This window comes from Phyllobates terribilis, unplaced genomic scaffold, assembly GCF_046119375.1.
Source record: "Phyllobates terribilis strain yellow unplaced genomic scaffold, ASM4611937v1 Scaffold_1__5_contigs__length_1240528914, whole genome shotgun sequence".
Taxonomy (NCBI): domain Eukaryota; kingdom Metazoa; phylum Chordata; class Amphibia; order Anura; family Dendrobatidae; genus Phyllobates; species Phyllobates terribilis.
This window is the reverse complement of record NW_027362761.1, coordinates 399,382,210-399,403,410: the sequence shown is the minus strand read 5'-3', so window position 1 is coordinate 399,403,410 and position 21,201 is coordinate 399,382,210. Positions and strand designations below refer to the sequence as shown.

The following is a 21,201-nucleotide window of genomic DNA, read 5'->3' as shown; positions in this document are numbered from 1 at the left end:
ACCTGGACTAAAGCATCCGCCAACTCCTGGACAGTCTGTGGTGCAACGTGACGTTGGTGAATGGAGCGAGACATGATGTCCCAGATGTGCTCAATCGGATTCAGGTCTGGGGAACAGGCGGGCCAGTCCATAGCTTCAATGCCTTCATCTTGCTGGAACTGCTGACACACTCCAGCCACATGAGGTCTGGTAATTTATAAAACCAATGGATGAATTTAACGTCAGGTTATAAGCTTTTATTTACATAACATGGATAAGCGACATTACTTCTGTCAGGGAGTGTAAGGTAAGGTGAGGGGCGGAAGTGCCGTGGAGTTATATGGGAACAAGAAAGTAGCAGGAAATGTTAATCTAGTCTAGACAAAAATTATTATGAGGCAAATTGGCACTAATCAGGAAAGAAAAAACTACTTCTAGTCTCAGCGACTGTAAACTGGATCCTAGAAACTTTTAGTTAGAGATTTTTACTCTTACACCTTTAAAGAGGAAGCAACCTCAATTTTCATTTTTGCACTTTTGTTTATGCTTTTTAATTTTTCTAAAAGCCATAACAATAATTTTTCCGTCCACATAGGAAAAAAAAAAAGCAATTGTTTTTTGGGTTTCATTTTTACTGTGTTAAATGTGTGGTAAAAATTACCTATCAGTATTATTCATCAAGTCAGAATAATTACGGCAATTATAAACTTTTTCTGGGAGCTATAATTGCTTTATTTTTCCATATATCGAGCTGTGTGAGGGCTTGTCTTTTTTCTGGTGTGCCGAGCTGTAGTTTTTATAGATACCATTTTTTGAGTACATAAGCCATTTTGATCGCTTTGTGGGGTTTTTTTTATGTCTTTTTTTTTGGACACATCCCTCCAAAAAAAAATGCAAGACAAACAACTCTGGCGTTTTTATTATTTCTTTATGCTGTTTAGCTTTTGGATTAAATCGTTTTGCATTTTAATAGATCAGACTTTTATAGATGATGCAATTTTCTTTTTATTTGAACTGGGAAAAAGGGTGTGATTGAAACTTTTACATTTTAATATTTAATTTATTTTTGCAAAATTTTCACATTATTTTTTAGTATTTTTAGGGGTCATGATTGCTTTTACTATGTACTATAATACTTCATTATTGCAGTATTTAGTAAAAATTGCAGTCACCTTTTATATCTTTTAAGCCCAGCCCAGGTCTGGACTTCACTGGAATGATAAGATAGTGACGATGGGGGCCTTTAGCAGGCTATCGGCAGCCATGACAGATTGGTACCCAGGATCCTGGACCAGGATTGCTCCACGTAAATTCTGCTCTCAATCTCCAGCAGTGATTTGAGCCATTTCTGATAGCGGCTGTAAGAGACAGGTGATCTATGTATAACAGTCACTAGCTTTCCAGTGTCAAGCAGGCTCAGCTCCAGAGACTGTGAGCCCTCGTGGGCAGGGTCTTCTCTCCTCCCGCAGCAGTCACTGTCACATTGTGTTCAAGATTATTGTACTTGTTGTTTGCTATTTATACCCCTTTTTCACATGTAAAGCGCCATGGAATAAATGGCGCCATAATAATAATAATAATAATATACCAGCATGCACACATGATGGATATATACTTTATGGAGCAGGAAGGGGCAATGTTAATAGGAGAACTGTTCGGTCAATTACTTAATTTTACACCACAGCGTTCCTGTACTAATTTTTATTCATTTCACAAAATCGAACTCAACATTTTGAATTACACAGTGAAAGCCCTAACCTACTGACATGACTGGTCCTCGAATATTACTAGCCTCAATGGCTCACACAAACGTACGGTAAAAAGATGTGGTAAGCACATATAGCCATTCTGCGTTCCAGTTTTCCCTTCTCACGGGTCGGAGGTGACCCTCTAATACTGTACAGTATGTGCCGACAGCTCATAGGTCTGGTGAGGCATTTTCAGCCACTCACTCTAAGCATTTGGTTGGAGGGGGTGTAGATAGAGGGTACAAAGACTGAATCAAAATGCTTATTTTTACTTGCCATAGCTGATCTGTTATAACTGAATTCAAGCCAATCTGGCCTTGTTTTAGGAATGTACTTTCTCAGTCTCAAACAGAGAAACGAGTTGGCTAAAACACTCAGCAGACAACGTTTTACTCTTTATTTTAATAAAATGATAGCAAGTTTAAAGAAACACAAATGTCAGGCCTCCTTTACCGTGCACTTTCAGAAAAGAAATCCGGTCCAAAGTAAATAAATTATATATTTAACTCTGCTCAGAAATGAACCCTCCGCTGTGTTGACTAGTTAATATCAATAGAAGACGGGAAAATGAATGACTGTGTTTGTATGTATAAGGACAATAATAACAGTGCCGATACTGGACTCTTTATAACAGATTACAGGACGGTGTTTATACTGAAAGCTGTTACATGAATGATTAAGTACTTTTACAATATAAGAGTTCAAAACAATCTACAATCACTCATTGTTTACATGGTGTAAAAACTCCGCAAATCACAAAATAATGATATTTCGGATAGCTAGGAGTCACACATTCTGGGAGTGAACTACTGCATTACTTCTCCGTACTATCAGCCTGGAGAGGCTAATCGTAGCCTGCAGAGACAAATTACTCAGAAAGTAGATGGTAAAAAATGCCAGCAAGCGCATGGCTAGTGGAAAATGGAGAGAGTTGCAGCCATGACATTTCACAATGAGGGTAGATAAAGGGAATCTGTCAGCGGATCCATGCTGCCCAAACCACGAGCAGCATGAATCCCACTAGCTGTACGACTGCAGCCCGCTTTGTTTTTTTCTGACATGCTCCAATTTCACATAACACAGTTTAAAAGGGAGAGAAGAGACTGGACCGGGACCTCCCCCCCTGGCCAATTTTTCCCCACATTGCTCTAGTTGATTGACAGGTGTCTGCAGATATACATACATGAAAGAGACCTGTCAATCAACTATAGCGGTGCGGGGGAGAAGCAGTCAGGGGGGCAGTGCCGGACTAGTCTCATCTCTCCCTATAGTCCCTAGCTGCCTTTTCAAACTAGATTTTGTCTGAAAAGCTGGAGCTGCTTGCTAGTTCAAGAGGCCTGTGATTTCTGTATGTAAAGACAGGGATAGCAGTGTAGACTCCAGAACAAATCACGGAATGTGTTACAGCAGATCTTGTGCGGAGCTTTATAGTTCTAATACTACAGCTCTGCTATTCACCAGAGTCAAGGAGAGCCCACCCTGCATACCTCTGAAGCTGCTTGAGAGACAACTTAGTAATACGCCTTTAAATGCTGCATTTCGGGGGTTAAATTTTTTTGTAAATGGGTTTCACTAAAAATTTTACACCGCTTGCCTGCTATAGCCCGTGCTGTACTGTTCATTGATGGTTGTAGAATGAGTTAACTAAATATCGGTCAGTGAACTGGTTCTGACAGATAGAATTTGTAACTCGCTTTTTTTGTTTTTGTTTTTTAAGCTCCTCTCATCTTATTAATGACCTAAAAACACAAAGATTATTGTTTCCCTGCACAAAGAGCCTGTGAAAGTCAAACCATACAAAAATGATAGCTATTTAGGCCCAAATACATGCATTTAAAGAGTAAACCGTTGTTTTAATTTGTATTGCGTAAATTAATTGTACATGTGAAAATAAGAAATGGTGTGATATATTTATTTTTTTATTTTTATAGGGAGGAGCTAAAAGCAGGGTCCCTGCTCCTTCACCCCACCACCCCATCAGTATAAAATCTTATCAGTCTCCTCCTACATCAGTGATGTAACAATCTGTCTTCACTGAATACACATTTTACCTGTGAATTGAGAATGTTGAAAATGAAAGATCAGTCCTGGCAGAGAAAGAAGCGGGTTTTCCTGATAAAATATATTACAATGTTTAACAATTTCACTTGTACTTTTGTTTTAATAAATAAAAATTAAACAGACGGTTTATTCTTTAAGAAAAGGAAAATGTCCATTGATGTGGACTATCCCTTTAACTATACTGGTTGTTAAGGCCAATCAAGTACAAAAAAGGGAATGCAACTGATCATTTAAATAAAAAAAAGAAATGGATAAAAAGATTTTTGTGAAAATTGTAATTATTACCGATTCCTTTCAAATTTTGCCTTTGCTGAATAACCCCGTATTATCAGTCAAGGGAAATTTGTCCTCCCAATGGAAGGCGTTTTTTATTTTTACTTTACACAAAGCGGGTGCTTAAAATGCAGCAATTAGTAAAGTACAGTAGCCCCTATGTGATTGCATGCAATTGCTTTCCAATTACAATCAGAGTCATTATGACTAAGAAATGAAGGGAGAAATCCATCTAGAAAATGAGTCTGGGAAACAGACTATGGGGAATGAATCTCAATCACTATTTCCAGAGAGGTTATCAGGGTGAAACCTTGTTCTAATGACGGACTTGCAACACATTGCTGACTGTGAGCCAGGCCATTGTCTGGGACACTATGGGGTTTGAAACCAACAAGAGATTTAACTTCATGACAATTCATACAGCACAGGGAGGAATACTTACCCAAAACAGAGCAGTTATCACTATACACTACATTACATTATAAAACGCACATTGTACACAGGGCATTGAAACTACCAGAAAACTCTCTCTGAAGAGCAGTGTGAGCATGCCTGCAAAGTAACAAACAACTCGTGGGAAGGTGTAAGTATGCCATGTTTTTTTCCCAACAGATGAGAGAAAGACTTGGCATTTTTAATAAAAATGTCCGAACCTTCCTGAAAATAAATCTGCTAAAAGTACAGGGATTGGACTACAGAGAACTGGGGTGAAATTATTTTTTCTAATGAAGTTCCCTTCAGACTGTTTTGGACATCTGTAAGAATGATAGTCCGGAGAAGAAAAAGTGAGCACTCCCATGAGTCCTGTGTCATACCAACAGTAAAGTACCCTGAGACCACTCATGTGTGGGGTCTTTTCATACAAGAGAGTGGGCTCACTCACAATTTTGTCTAAGGACACTGCCATGAATAAAGAATGGTATCTAAACGTCCTCCAACAACCACTTCTCCCAAACATCCAGGAGCAATTTGGTGATGAACAATGCTTCTTCCAGCATGAGGGAGAGCCTTCTCACAAGGCAAAAGTGATTACTAAATGGCTCAGTGAACTAAACATTCAAATTTTGGGTCCATGGTCAGGAAACCCCCCAGATCTCAATCCCATTGAGAACTTGTGGTCAATCCTCAAAAAGAAGGCACAAACAAAACCAAAGAGTTTATGATAAATTCCAAGCAGTGGTTAGGCAAGAATGGGTTGTCATCAGTAAGGTTTGGTCCACAACCTGATATCCAGCATGTAAGGAGAACTGCAAACATCTTGAAAAGTCAATAATGTACATATTGAGTCTTTGCAAAACCAGTTTATGACCAGGCCATTTCCCCCCTGCTCCTGACCAGGCATATTTTCAGGTTTTATCATACATGAGCTTCTTTTAATGGCTCTAAAAAAATGTTCCCATTCGGATATTAAAATAGTTTTTGTCTCTTTTTCCCCCTCGATACATGGAGATTATAAAAATGACGTTAAATATATTCTTTTTTTTTTTTTTTTTGCGGATATCAGGAAAATAAAGAAAAAAATAAATAAATAAATTTCTATTTTAACTTTTTTTTTCCAGAATGGACCACTATATACATTTGAAATTATGCTCCCCTTTCCATAAAGTTTTTTTTATATCTTTTATACATTTTTTTTTGATGGGGGTGAGCCTGAAAACAGCAACTCATTTTTTTTAACATGCCTTTTTATCTATATATATTTTTTTAATTTATCGTGCACACTGTGCCACCATTAAGGCCCTATAATACATTTGTGGAGGCATTTGAACAGAAGAATACATTTATTTTATTGCTGATTTTCCCTTTAAGTGGGGCTAGTATATTAGCATCAGTTACTTAACAAACGGTAACGTTTTTATATTAGAGGTAGAACAGTCTTGATTAGGGTCACCTTGACGTGGTGGGATGGCTTTTGCATTTTTTTTTTTAGCAAAATTATGTTAACTAAGTACCCTATATTATTTTCATGCACTATTGCGGTTTATTTTTTTTACTGCAGGGTATTTGCTTGTTATGTTTATTTGTTTTTTTATGATAACAAATCATGTCTTCCTTTCTTACCAGCGAGTCTAGCTGTAGCTCTATTATGCAATGACATTATAGAATGTCATTGCAGAATATAACGGGAGCCGGCCGGCCCTTTATAAACTATAGGTCGTCCTGAAGTACGAGTTAAGCTTGATGCCTTTGTCAAAAAATGGTTAAAAAGTTATAAAATGGTAAAATTGTACTCCCGTAGCCATAGGAACATCTAACAGATTTAAAAACACAGAAGCAACAAACTTTGTGAAAACCAAAATGTTTCAGTCTCAAAACTTTAGACCACGACTGTATAGAAAAATACCAACAAATTCTTCTTCATTAATCCATAGAATGTATCTGAGCAATTTCCGATGCGTGTACTAGTGTCTACCCCACTGTAGTCATTGAGCAGATGTCTTCTTAACACTCACATACTCCGTGCAGAGCAATCGTTATACCAATGTTGCGTCATTGATTATGGGATGTTTCCATGGTGACAATGAATTCCAGGTAAGCAGAGCTGCAGATCACTATTGCGTGATGTGATTGTATTTGCCATTGCTTGTGACCACGGACAGACATCAGAGTGCTTGTGCTGAGAATGGACACTGTCTATATAGAAATTTATGGACGTAGGGCAGTGTGTGCCAAGAAGAAACAACTTATTTCAAAGTCCATGTGTGAGATTTCAAAAACAATTCTTTAAAGTATTATGGGGTAGAGTGGTCCACAGTAGTGGAGCATGTGCAGACCAAGCTTTCCCCTGGAGTTGGCCATCTCCCTGCTCCCATAACACGGTGATGTGCACATGTGCGGTGGGATTTCAGCTGAGACCGCGCTCTCTTAACCATGGAAGCAGGGAGTGGAGCTGCCCGAGCAGATTGAGGCAAGGTGCTGAGAATCGGGCGCTCCGAGCACCTAGTTTGCATAAGAGACTTTAAAAGTATCATGAAATCTCTCAACAAATAAGAGGTGCAATTTTTCTTGGGGCAAACTGCCCTACATGGAGGTGCGATTATTTATCATTTTACCCTTATAGACTTCATTTACACCCTAAGGGCTGTCAACTGCCAACTACTGTATGCAAGTTAGTCATTAGTATGGCACTTGCCTACAATTAAATTTTAGGAAAATAAGAGACCATATCGCCTACTAACAGACTTTGTACTTTTCTTCTCTTTATTCAAAGAGTGAGTTTAAAAAAACTTAGCAATTTTCCTCATTAAAACAGATATAGTAAAAATAAAAATAAAATAAAATAAAAAAAACAAAAGAAAACTAAGAGGATGAAGGAGTCTGCGTTACCTTTTCTAGGGTGAGAAGATTGATCTCGGACTGTAATCGGATTTCTGGCTTACTGCTTTGCTGCCCCTTATACTGCTGGAACTCCTTGTCTAGTAATTTAAACTTCTGCTCCGCTTCTTGAAGCTAGGAGGAAAAAGCAGACAGACATTGATATAAAACCCATTAAAACTGGCTACTTAAAGAAGCAAGCTGAGGACATAGAACATGTCAGTACTCAGCCCATGAACCCTATGTTTATAGACATTAAACAGATATCAAAATAGCACTGCCACCATAAATTACAGCACAAAAGACAAAACCAACCATGTTAAAACAAGCGCTTAGGAAACAAACGTGAAAAGTTATTTATTTCCTAGTGACACAAAGAAAACACAGACAAGAGATAAAGTACAGACACTGCCCTTCACCAAATCCTACTAACAGCGACAGCTTGGATGTGCAATTTATATTTTTAAATGCATTATTTATTAAATTACAATTCTCCTTTTACAGATGAGAAATCTCATTTTAACCCCCTTCAATTTTCAGTTTTTTTGGGGCTTTCGATTTTTTTCTTCCCCTTCTTCCAAAGGCTCTAATTTTTTTTTATAGGTCCATCCAAATAGACATATGAGGGCTTGTTTTTTTCCTGCGGGACAAATTGTACTTTTAAAAGGACACCATTGATTATATTATGTGATGTACTGGAAAGCAGGAACAAAACTCTAAGTGCGGCGAAATAGCAAAAAAAAAAAAAAAAAAAGGCGCAATTCCGCCATTATTTTGGGGATTTTTTTTTTTTATTTACAGCGTTCATTATTCAGTAAAAAGGACTTGGCAGTTTGCTTTTCCAGGTCAGTACAATTACAACGATATCAAACATGAATATTTATTTTGTTTGTTTTTTTCAGTTGTGAAAACAAAATTCGAAAATTTGTAAAACAAAAAAAAATATATAATAATTTTTTTTATTGCATGTGTCATCATTTTCAGAGAGTCATAACATTTTAACTTCTTGGGTAATGGGCTGTGTGATGCCTTATTTTCTGCACCTCCACCAGACCATGTTTTTCTTGACACCATTTTTGGGACAGATACAATGTGTTGATCGCCTGGTATTGTATTTTTTTGTGTTGTTGCAGTGGCCGAAAAAAAAAAACACAATTTTTGCACTTAGGTTTTTTTCTCATAACAGCGTTTACCGACCAATTTAATTAATTTTAATAGATCAGACTTTTACGGTCGTGGAGATAATAATAAATGTGTATTTTTTGTTTCTTACATTTTAATGAAGGAAAAAGGTGGTGATACAAAACTTTACATTATTTTTATTTCATATTTTCTAAACGCTGCTTTTTTTAATTTTCACAGTATTTTGTAATCTCTGGAGGACTTAATAGTTTGTGCTATATACAGCAATACAGTAGTAATGCTACATACAGCAAAGATCACGGTCTCCTATGTATGCCAGCCAGAAGCAGCCTTTCATTGGATCACAGTCATAACGGATGAGGAGGTCTTCAGCAGACCCTGGGTCGTCATGACAACGCATTGGCATCCTGCGATTGTGTCACATGGGTGGCTAGAGTGACGCCCCACCCTCCCCTGACAATGCACTATTCATGCCGCTGTGACATTCATGACAGCAAGATTTAACAGGTTAACAGCAGCTGTTAGAGGCAGATGATGGCTGATTAACACAGCCATCATCTGCCAGGAAAGATAAGGGCTAATTTCCTGAGCACACATCAAGATCAGGGAGCCGGAATATATCCAATGTTCAAATGTGGAAAGAAATAATTAAAATGAAGCAAACTTAAAGAGAATCTGTCACCAGGTTTTTGCCACCTAATCTGAGAGCAGCATAATTTAAAGACAGAGACTCTGATTCCAGTGATGTGTCACTTACTGAGTCACCTGCTGTAGTTTTGATCAAATCACTTTTATCAGTAGGAGATTATCACTAAAAGACTAGTATACCTGATGCCATGGAGTACTCCATATTCATGAGCTCTGTATAACTCCACCCTAACAAGTGATTGGTAGCTTTCTGCTTACGCACAGTGCATGTTAAAAGCAGCCAATCAGTGGTGTGGGCGGGGTTAAAGCTCATCATTCAGAGAACTGGTAGATCTGCAGCAGATAAAACAGGGATTTTATAAAAAATTCAACAGACAGCCTAGTGACACATTGCTGGAATCATGGTCTCTGCCCCTACATCATGCTGCTCTCCTATGGGGTAGTAAAAACCTGGTGACAGATTCCCTTAAAGGCCTCATTCAGATGTCAGGTTTTTTTCACATACGAGAAAAAACAAAGGAGTTTCAACAGAATTTTTTTTTATCAGTGTTATCCAAGTTAGGTCTTACTTTCAACAGTTTTTCTCGTATGTGGAAAAAAAAAATTCTCAGCTTTCACCTAACTCCATGAAAAACAGACAGCACTCAGCATCCAAATGCGGTCCAATTGTGTTCGTGGACCCACAGAATTGCATTGCCGAGCTTGATCCAACACTCAAATCAATATCTGATACAGTACAGACCAAAAGTTTGGACACACCTTCTCATTTAAAGATTTTTCTGTATTTTCATGACTTTCTCCAATAATGAAACAGCCATTTCTGAAGCAAAAATACTGGCAAAACGCTCTCAGGACATCCTGGTGTCTTCTGGGTATACCTTGACTCCTTCCATGGACTTGTATTCTAAAGCTGGGAGGGCCCGACTCATCAACAGTTTCACACCAATATTCACCACAGTTTATCCCAGTTCCACCAAAATGGGTGGAGCTGTGGCAGGATGGGAAGAGACACGGGCGTGATGCCACGGCTTGTCTAATTCCTGACGAGTGGTGGTGTCCCACACACCAGAAATCTCACTCCAGTACCTGACTGGAGTACTTACCTAGTCTAGTGTGGCAGCTTCAGCAGGGAGAAAGTTGACAAACCTTTTGGAAGCATGGAATCTATGGCGATGCCAATCTATCCTCTACTTCTTTTGAATTACTAAAATTAGATTATGTAACCTATGAACAATGGCGTCGGTGTGCCTGGCCATGTACTGTAGATATCTAGATAGATCACTATGCATCCTTATTATACATCTACATCATATACTAGATTTTCACATAACATATTAAACAATATTTTAAGGTAACTTATAAAATAACACAGTTCCAGCCCTGAGATAACAATCCAGATGATGAGACAATTACCTGCTGCTGAAGCCGCAGCTTGTCCTCCTCCAGCTGCCGCACCTTTAACCTCTCCATCTCTATCTGATGTACACAGTCTTTTCGCACTCTCCTTACGGCGTCCTGCCGCTCCTGGACGCTTCGCTCACAGTCTAACTGAAGTTCTGCCTTAACCTTTTTTAACTGAAAAGTAAGGACAGTAAAAGCTTTAAAGAAAATCAGAATAAGAAAGCAGAACAAATGGAAATACAGATATAGGGATTACCTTCTCCTGTTCGTAATATGCCCCTATCTAACCGCAATGTGAAAAAGCACTGCACCTCACTATTTTTTTCACTTTCTACCATATTTATTAGTCCCTTTTAGGGGAATTTAACCTGCAATGATCCAATTGCTTACACAGCAATACTTATAGAAGTGCTATGTATAGCGGAAATCACGGTCTCCTATGAACGCCAGCTCTGCTCCGCCCATGGCTGTTGATTGCTGCTATCATCTGCCTTTATCTTCCGGGAAAGGTGCTGACTCTGCTTGCTAGCCTGCGTCAAAGTTAGGGTAGTAGCATATGATGTAACTATACGTCAAATGTCAATAAGGGGTTAAAGGGATTTTCTGTCCAAATGATAATTGTTCTAGAGGGGAGCCATGCTGTTAGCAATAAATGAAGACATACTCCAACCCACACGTTGTTCTGACAGTCTCTGCCAGGCCGGGAGCTGTGATGTCACTGCCAAGGGACACGTGGACCCTGCCCCGGTCTGTGATTCATCTGTACCCCATATATTTAGTGTACATCATTTTCTGCCCAAACACTTGATTTTAAAGGGAACCTGTCATGTCCTATCTACTATCTACACTGCCCCCATAGCGTTGTTAGTGATGCAATGTGCATCACTGACAAGCATTTTCATTAAAATTGGTGGTGTTATAATGATTCTATAACATTTTATGTACTTCTATCCTACCTGCTCGTATGGAATCTGTCACCCCCCTGGGCGATAGCAGACCTCTAATATGGGCATACAGGTTATAGAAATGTAAATCAATGCAGACCTGTATTTCCCATATTAGCGGTCTTATTGCAGAAAAATGATTTTTTTCTAAAATCCGTTTTCATACGCTTGGTGTCCGGGGGACGCCAAGAAATCCCCACCTATATGCTTAATCTCCATATTCCTCCCCTCCCCTGCACGTCACAGGGCCCTGTGACGTGCACTCTTCTTGTTCACATCCCGCACATGCGCAAAGCGCCTCCAACATCAGGCGCGCTTGTTTTTGCTCCCGGCCCCATTTTTCGCTGCAGTGGTCTAGTGCGAGTCACTGACGTGCAGGGGAGGGGAGGATTATGGAAATTAAGCAGATAGACGGGGATTTCTTGGCGTCCCCCAGGCGCCAAGCATATGAAAACGGATTTTATAAAAAGACACTGTATAGATTTACATTTCTATCACCTGTATGCCCATATTAGAGGTGTGATAACGCCAAGGGGGTGACAGATTCCCTTTAATTCATTATATTGATAGTAGAGATGAGTGAATCAATTTGAAGGACCCTTATCCAGCAGCCACATGAGTAGTCTATGGCTGATAGATGGGAGCCATGAGAACTGCCTCATACCTGCCGCCTCTTCTGATTAGCGGGCTTCGCACAACATTAAGCATGTGTTAAGACGATGATGTCATGCTGGGCCTAAAAATCAGAAGAGGCACCACGGATTCCAACAGGAACAAGGCGGTTCACAGGGTTCCTGTCCTGAGCCCACAGAGTACTGACATGGCCGTTGCTGGCCAAGATCCTGCAAATTTATTTACTCATCCCCAATTGCTTAAAACACCACTCCAGCATTGCTGGAGTGGCACTTTAAGTGTAAGTCGCCTGCCATATACTCGCCCTCCGGCTTCTTCATAGTTTTTTTGGCGCAGCTCCGGTCCCCCAGCATCATCTTATGACACCACCTTCTGAATGGCCTGAAGTCAGAAGCTACGTCACAAGCTCTCAAGTCTATGAGGGACAGAACGAGGCTCTCAGACTTCTATTGAAAAGTGACCTTTTCACCGGAGACTGACCGGAGTGACGCTGGAAAAGGATGAAGACAGCAGGTGAGTATCAGACAGGGGCAGGGGACTTATATTTATAAAGCACCACTCCAGCATTGCAATAAAAAAAAAAAGCTGGAGTGGTGCGTTAAAATAGTAACTGTCTCTTAACTTTTTTTTTCATAAATCAATAGTACAGAAGGTATATTGAAAAGTTTATTATTTTCGTATCAGAGAAATTTGCGTTTTTCTCCTTTCATTCTCAATTCATGGTTAAAATGTGTCTTCAGTGAATACAGATTTCCCCACAACTGATATAGGAGATGACAGTAGGTGCTTATAAAGTTCTATGCAGAAATGTAACAGTCATTTCATAAGAATGTTCAGCAGAATGTCTGTGTCTGCCTCCAACTTCTCTCTCCATAGATTTTGAAAGCACCAACTGCCAACATCAATTCAGTAATGGAAAAAAATCTGTCTTCACTCAATACAGATTTTACCCATGAATTAAGTGAAAGATCAGTCTACGAGGAGAAAGAAGCATTTTTTTCTGATAAAAAATATATTATAAAAGTTGTTTACTTACATGTGCAGTATTAATTTATGAAATAAAAATAACGAATACTCTAAAGCAGGGTTCCCCAACTCCAGTCCTCAAGGCCCACCAACAGGTCATGTTTTCAGGATTTCCTTAGTATTACACAGGTGATAATTGCATCACCTGCACAGGCAATAATTCCATCACCTGTGCAATACTAAGGAAATCCTGAAAACATGACCTGTTGGTGGGCCTGGAGGACTGGAGTTGGGGAACCCTGCTCTAAAGAACACCTAGAACAAAAATATTGGTTAATCAGCAAGAAGGAAGTGGCTTGCCTAAAACAAGATAGAAACAAAACACGAACACAAATCTAATGGTAACAGGCTATTAACAGGCTAGGATACTGTTACTACAAAGCGAATTATCGCATATGTACAAGCTTACACTGTAACAGAAGGCAAACTTAATAAAACTTTCCTTGTACAGATCCAGTATGTCAACATGTCTAGAATAAATTAATGTGTCTTAGATAAGGAAATGTTTAAGGCACCAGTTACTTTCTGCTTTATGTCCGTATCATAGCAAATGTCGGATTTTACCAATAGGATTGTGCCAAGAACAAAAAGCAGGATATTCTCCATGACCCTGAAGATTTATGACTTCTCTACTCAATCCTTGCTAGGCGGAAAGCCTTACATTTCATAGGTGAAAGTATGGAAGCATGGTCATATTTTACAATATATGAGAATGGAGAACGAAGGTGAACAACTTATCACTGTCAACATCAAGACACAATTTACAGGTCTATTTTCCTGTATTTGGGACTCAAGTGAATAATACGTCTTTACTACAATATCCTGGACTATTTTCTAGTTTTATTCTAAATATTGTGCAATTTCAGTATTCCCCTCATTTAATTTTACCTTTCTATGATGTATTGCTTTGACTTAAAGAGGTTGTCCACTACTTTATCATTGATGACCTATCCTTAGGGTAGGTCATCAGTGTCAGACCGGTTGGGGTCTGACACCCAGCACCCCCATCGATCAGCTGTTCTCGGTGTCGGTGGCCACAAATACTCAGTAGCTGAGCTGCTCCGTCTTCTGATAGCGGCCGGTTACTACTGTACACATCCGCCTCCTATTCAAATCAATAGCAAGTGGATGTGCAGTACCCTGCTGTGGCCACTATCAGAAGATGGAGCAGCTCCACAGACAAGCATCTCCGGACGGCAACTGCCGCCGACACCAAGAAGAGCTGATCAGTGGGGGGGGGTGCCAGGAGTTGGACCCTGACCAGTCTGACACTGATGACCTATCCTAAGGACAGGTCACCAATGATAAAGTAGAGTACAACCTCTTTAATGACAAGTTAATTAATATAGGCACTCCTATTTTACAGCCAGACAGTTTCCTCATAGCTAACATCTATTTATCCTTTTACTGAAAGTATAAGAGGAGACGATCATACCTCAAGTTCGTCACTCGAAATTAAAAGTTCTCTCTTTTTTAAATCCGCCAAGGCTTTCTGCAGTTGTTCTTCCTGGGCCATGTAGTCCGCAACCTGGAAAAGTTGCAGCAAAAATATTCAGCAATTACAATTTGAAACCAAAATATTAAAAATGTGTATAAACTATACTTCTCGACCACACTGTAATGAATATTACAATCATTCAAAACCAATATTATTATATATATATATATATATATATATATATATATATATATATATATATATATATATATATATACACATACATACATACATACACACACACACACACACACACACACACATATACATATACATACAGTACAGACCAAAAGTTTGGACACACCTTCTCATTTAAAGATTTTTCTGTATTTTCATGACTATGAAAATTGTACATTCACACTGAAGGCATCAAAACTATGAATTAACACATGTGGAATTATATACTTAACAAAAAAGTGTGAAACAACCGAAAATATGTCTTATACTCTAGGCTCTTCAAAGTAGCCACCTTTTGCTTTGATGACTGCTTTGCACACTCTTGGCATTCTCTTGATCAGCTTCAAGTGGTAGTCACCGGAAATGGTCTTCCAACAATCTTGAAGGAGTTCCCAGAGATGCTTAGCACTTGTTAGCCCTTTTGCCTTCACTCTGCGGTCCAGCTCACCCCAAACCATCTCGATTGGGTTCAGGTCTGGTGACTGTGGAGGCCAGGTCATCTGGTGTAGCATCCCATCACTCTTCTTGGTCAAACAGCCCTTACACAGCCTGGAGGTGTGTTTGGGGTCATTGTCCTGTTGAAAAATAAATGATGGTCCAACTAAACGCAAACCGGATGGAATAGCATGCCGCTGCAAGATGCTGTGGTAGCCATGCTGGTTCAGTATGCCTTTAATTTTGAATAAATCCCCAACAGTGTCACCAGCAAAGCACCATCACACCTCCTCCTCCATGCTTCACGGTGGGAACCAGGCATGTAGAGTCCATCCGTTCACCTTTTGTTCGTCGCACAAAGACACGGTGGTTGGAACCAAAGATCTCAAATTTGGACTCATCAGACCAAAGCACAGATTTCCACTGGTCTAATGTCCATTCCTTGTGTTCTTTAGCCCAAACAAGTCTCTTCTGCTTGTTGCCTGTCCTTAGCAGTGGTTTCCTAGCAGCTATTGTACCATGAAGGCCTGCTGCACAAAGTCTCCTCTTAACAGTTGTTGTAGAGATGTGTCTGCTGCTAGAACTCTGTGTGGCATTGACATGGTCTCTAATCTGAGCTGCTGTTAACCTGCGATTTCTGAGGCTGGTGACTCGGATAAACTTATCCTCAGAAGCAGAGGTGACTCTTGGTCTTCCTTTCCTGGGGCGGTTCTCACATGAGCCAGTGTCTTTGTAGCTCTTGATGGTTTTTGCAACTGCACTTGGGGACACTTTCAAAGTTTGCCCAATTTTTCGGACTGACTGACCTTCATTTCTTAAAGTAATGATGGCCACTCATTTTTCTTTACTTAGAATTTGTATTATGGCAAGAAAAAAGCAGCTAACAGTAATAAAAAATCTGGTCTAAGTCTGTACGATCAGTCCTTTGTTGGTCTGGCATCCGATAAACTTTGTAATAATTTAAAAAGAGGCTCAGTCACATCATTTGACGTGTCTGTTTTAGTAAATAATAGTAATGCTGCTGATGAAGCCTCTTTTCTGAGCTTCCTTTGAATACATCGTTACGACTTGGGGGTGTCCCTGGACACTTCCATCATCCAATCAGTGCTGCCAGTATTAGGCTATGTGCGCACGGTCAGGATTTGAAGCAGAAATTTCCTGTGTGTTTCTGCATCTCTTTGGCAGGAAAAAACAAATGCGGATTTTCCACGCGTCTTTGATGCATTTTTTGAAGCATTTTTGTACATCAATGAATGCCTTTTGGAGCTAAATAAAGTTATTTTGTGGGACATTGCTTAAACCTTGGGTTACCATCACAACTGGGGTGAGTATATTGGTTAATTTAAATGATTAAAGAATGTGTATGTTGTATTTCAAATAAAGTGTTTACTTTGTGTCTGTGTGTTTAACTCTTTACTTTAATTAGGTTTGGTCATGAAAAGGTCTGATTGACACCTTGACATCACCAAACAAAAGAACTAGGTGTCAGCTAGTCCCATTCATCCAATCTTCATTAGCATTTCTATTCATGTAATTTATGCGGCTGCTGTGAGCTGCTATTTTTAGCCTGGGAAGGTGCCATTTGCAAACATGGTCCCTGGCCATTAATAACAGCTCACAGCTGGTTCGTTAGCCGCTACGTCCCCCGACCAGCACTTAGCAGCGCTTTGGATGCAGCGTATTTTTGTTGCATCCAAAACACGGTGTTCTAATGCCACATTTTTGTTGTCGGTACATGTGAATCCACCGTATATAATGACACTTCAAATCGGTCAAAATCTGCAGCGGAGACTAGCAAGTCCGCTACAGAAACTGACATGCTGCAGGTGAGTTTGGGTATGTGGCCACGATCAGGAGCAGCTGCAGGTTTGATGCTGCGCGTTTATACAGCGTCAAACCCGCAGCGTCCAGATGTTACAGCATAGTGGATGGGATCTCTAGAAAATCCATGTCCTCTATGCATGCATCAGAGGCTGCGAATCACCCGTGGACACTGACATGCGGCGCGTCTTTCAGGACCACAGCACGTCAAATTCTCTTGCGGAGTCGCTAGTCTGCACAACAGAAATTTTATCACTAGAATGTATTGAATGAGGTAAATCCGCATGGTTCAGTGAACACATGTGAATTTACCTGCGTTCAATAGAATGCAACGTTTTGGACGCAGCAAAACATGTGCGTCCAAAGCGCTGCTACGTCTGGATCGTGAGCACAGAGCCTAAAATTTAAAAAAAAAAAAAAGTGACGTGGGCTCCCGCATCACTTTTATAACCAGAAGAGGGGAAAGCCGACCGCTGGGGGCTGATATTAGTAGCCGGAGAAGGGGCCATTAGCTAACAATTTTCACTGGCTATTAATATCAGCCCACAGCTATTTGTTTAGCCTTTACTGGCTAGATTACAGGGGGACCCCAGAAAAAAAATGACATGGGGTCCCCCTGTAAAATCTAACCAGAAAAGGCTAAACTAGACAGCTGCGGGCTGATATTAATAGCTAGGGAAGGGGCCATGGATACTAGCCCCCTCCGCGGTTATTAATATCACCCCTCAGCAGTCCTAGAACTGGCTCATCCATAAGATGGCGCTTAGCCTTCGCTCTTCCCACTGCCCTGTAGTGGTGGCGAGTGGGGTAATAGGGTTGGGGTTCACGTCAGCCTTGTATTAGTGGCTGCCGTGAAGCCCAAATTAGTAATGGAGGGTGTCTGTAAGACGCCCCCATTACTAACTGCGTAGTAAAATGGTCGCCGCTTTTTCAATAAAAGACACGGCCAGAATAAAGTATTTTAATTAAATAAAAAACACACGTTCCTACAATTTTTTTTTATTACACTCCGTCCACGAAGCCATCGATCTTCTGAAAAAAAAAACGTAAAATAACAACCAACAATATCCCTCACCTGTCCGTCGTCAACGACGTAGTCCACGATCATCGCCAACGAGTGTCCCACGACGATAGGTGTCACTTCTACAGCAGTGACATCAGCAATCACTGATGTCACTGATGTAGAAGACAGCAGTGTATACTGACAGGGGTGTAAAATGACCCCTGACAGTATACATGCTGCTGCAGTAGGTCACTGGGCTTCATCAGCTGAAGATCAGCTGATGAGCTCTCACCACCATCACACTGGGAACTTTCTTCTGAAGGTTCCCACGGTGACATCACATGAGCTATCAGCTGATCTGTCACGTGACCGATCAGCTGATCGCCCACGTCACTGCAGCTCCTGGTAGCTCAGTACGCTGCTGGCAGCGAGCACGCTCTCGCAGTGCACCGCCGGCCACAGCGCATCACCGCCAGGGACAAGGAGGATACCAGGGGGGAACCGGACAGGTGAGTATAGAGGTTTTTTAAAAAAAATGTTTTACTTTTTTTTTTTTTTTTTTTTCACAGCGGGCATGCGGGCTGGGCAGAGCAGATGAGAGGAGTTGTAGTCCTCCTCTACCGAACTGGGTACCAGCCGCAGCGCGTTTCCGGCGTGAATTCGCGCCCATTGGCTTCAATTGAAACCCAGCAATTTTGCAGGTATAGATATTATACCTGCGGGTTTGCTGCGGTTCAATACAAGTCAATAGGCACGAATTTGCGGCGGAAACGCCCGAACAATGGTCATGCTGCGTTTTTCTCCGCAACGGTAATCCGGAGTGGAAATTTCCGCATCATGTGCACAGCACAACCGGATTACCATTGCTATACCTGGCAGACCTATTAACAAGCGTTTTCGCAGCAGGAAAACCACCGCGAAAATGCATCAAAAACGCTTCGTGTGCACATAGCCTTAGATTGTAAGTACAAGCCTCTCCGACATGAGGAATGGTAACACCCAGGCTGTGTGTTGTAGTTTAAATACCATCAGTGTTTTATGAGCAGGCGATTACCTCTGCCTGACTAGGTCTGACATGCAGGACAGTCAGGTTGATCTGTGTAACCCTGCCCCCACCACTGATTAGCATCTTGCTGACAATGCACACTGTACACAGGAAGCTGCCAATCAGGGGTGTGGGCAGGGTAATACACAGCTCAGTGTCCTGACCACCGCTACATCTGCAGCAGGGAAAACAGGGATTGCATACAAACTACACAAAGTAGTCCAGTAAGTGATACATTACTGGAATCATTGCTTTTCGGCCATTTGGCCAATTTCAAGAGTAGTAACTTTCGAAAAGGTGGCTAAGAGAGCAGGTAGCCCTAGTGGATTAACACAATGCACACTGGGTTTGGTGCGCCTGCTAGTACACCAGGTGGCTTATATAGTCATCTGGTGGAAAGCATGGCCCCCCAGGATCAACGCCATTAGGTCGAGGGAGATGGAAAACCCGAAGTGCCCAAGGACTGGTGACCCTGGGACGCCTTAATTTACTGGTATTGGGAACCCCACATGAATTTCGGCACTTTATATTTGCACTTCACCTATTTTACTCTTCATGCAGACACCCTTTTCCAGGCCTTAGGGTTTTTAAATTCCCTGTCTCAGGTCCGTTCAGTATTACACTGTAAAACCTTTACTATTTATTATTATATTTGTTTTCACTGTGTGTCATCATTTCCACGTGTGTCCATTTGTCACTAGACTTTTGTTGTTCCCTTACGGGTTCCTCTCTTGGCAGGTCTGGGGTTGAGTGGTGGGAGTGGGGAGTGTGTAGTCATCGGGTTCTGCTCTCCCCTGACCCATCCTCTCTCTGGAGGGGAGCAGACAGTTCCCACCCAAACGAGAAATGGGATCCTTTGACTCAGGCAGATGCTGGGAGTAAGATTGTTTCTCCTTTGGCTTTGACTAGAGGAAACATTTTGTCCCTGACTCTCGCTGTGGCCTCTTCTGGCTTGGAGGGATGGGGAACAGTTTGGGGACCCTTCTCCTTTTAGAGAGGTTTCAAGATATCAGCATCCTATTGCACTTTTTTTGTAGCACATAGTCACTTTTTTAAGCACACGGGTTTGGAGCACAAATTGAAGCTTTCTAAGAAAAAAAAAAAAAAAAATTGCTGGAATCAGGCTTTCTTGCCCTATATTATGATTCCCTTTAGCAGCAGGGGTAACCTTCTAGGATCTATAAGAAGACCAATCAGCAGGTGCCATCAGTGCAATGTCATGGAGCAAAGTGACACATGCTCTTGATGGATATGTAAGTCACATATTACTTAGGGTTGCTTAAACCCTAAGTGCTAGGTAAAAGTAATATGTTGCTGATCAACAAGAAAGAAGTTGCAGATCCCAAAGGGTAGTACAGACACTCCAAAAAACAGATTCCCAATAACCTTAGTGGTGCTCAGCAATGATGCAATGAGAAATACAATACATAATTACTAAGAGTCGGAGAGAAAGTTGTGGCATGGACGAGGAAGGTGCGCCTCCTAAGCACGAAACGGCTGTTGTCCAGGCGGTACCACGTGGTATTCCACATCCTTGCTCCCTCCCTGCTGTAATTTTATTCCTTTTGAATAAAGTTTACCACCATTTTACACATTGCTGAGTGACACAATTTTCTCTATTCAACTCTTAGTAAGAAAGAAGTGACTTACCTAAAGGCTGGGTGCCCACGTAGCGCTTTTCAAGCGTTTATGTTGCGGAATTTCCGCAGCATAAACGCTGGTGAAACGCTGGGTAATCCGCACCCCATGGTCCCCAAGGGGATTCCGCATGTTCTATGCACATGCTGCGGATTTTTCCGCAGCGTTTATGCTGCGTACAAAAATCCGCAGCATGTCATTTAATTTTGCGGAAGCACAGCGGAACTCCCGCCATTGACTTGCATTGAGACGCATAGAAACCGCGACTGTACATTTGTACAAGCGGATTATATGAGTCTCTATGTGCGGATGGTATCCAGTTCTGGAGGAGAGAAGACTCTCCTCCAGACCTGGGTACCATTGTACCTGTAAAAAAAGAATAAAATAATAAATAAAGTTTATACTCCCCTTTT

General features: G+C 41.0%; 1 protein-coding gene across 1 annotated transcript in view; it reads right to left on the bottom strand.

Annotated features, from left to right (window-relative positions):
• The window catches only part of CEP120 (centrosomal protein 120), a 104,769-nt gene that overhangs the window by 44,449 nt on the left and 39,119 nt on the right, over positions 1-21,201 (bottom strand). The window contains exons 15-17 of the mRNA XM_073676815.1: positions 14,607-14,699; positions 10,581-10,742; positions 7,389-7,511 (exon numbers count right to left, since the gene is read on the bottom strand). Of these exons, the coding sequence (XP_073532916.1) occupies positions 7,389-7,511; positions 10,581-10,742; positions 14,607-14,699 (378 nt within the window). The remainder of the gene's footprint in view (positions 1-7,388; positions 7,512-10,580; positions 10,743-14,606; positions 14,700-21,201) is intronic.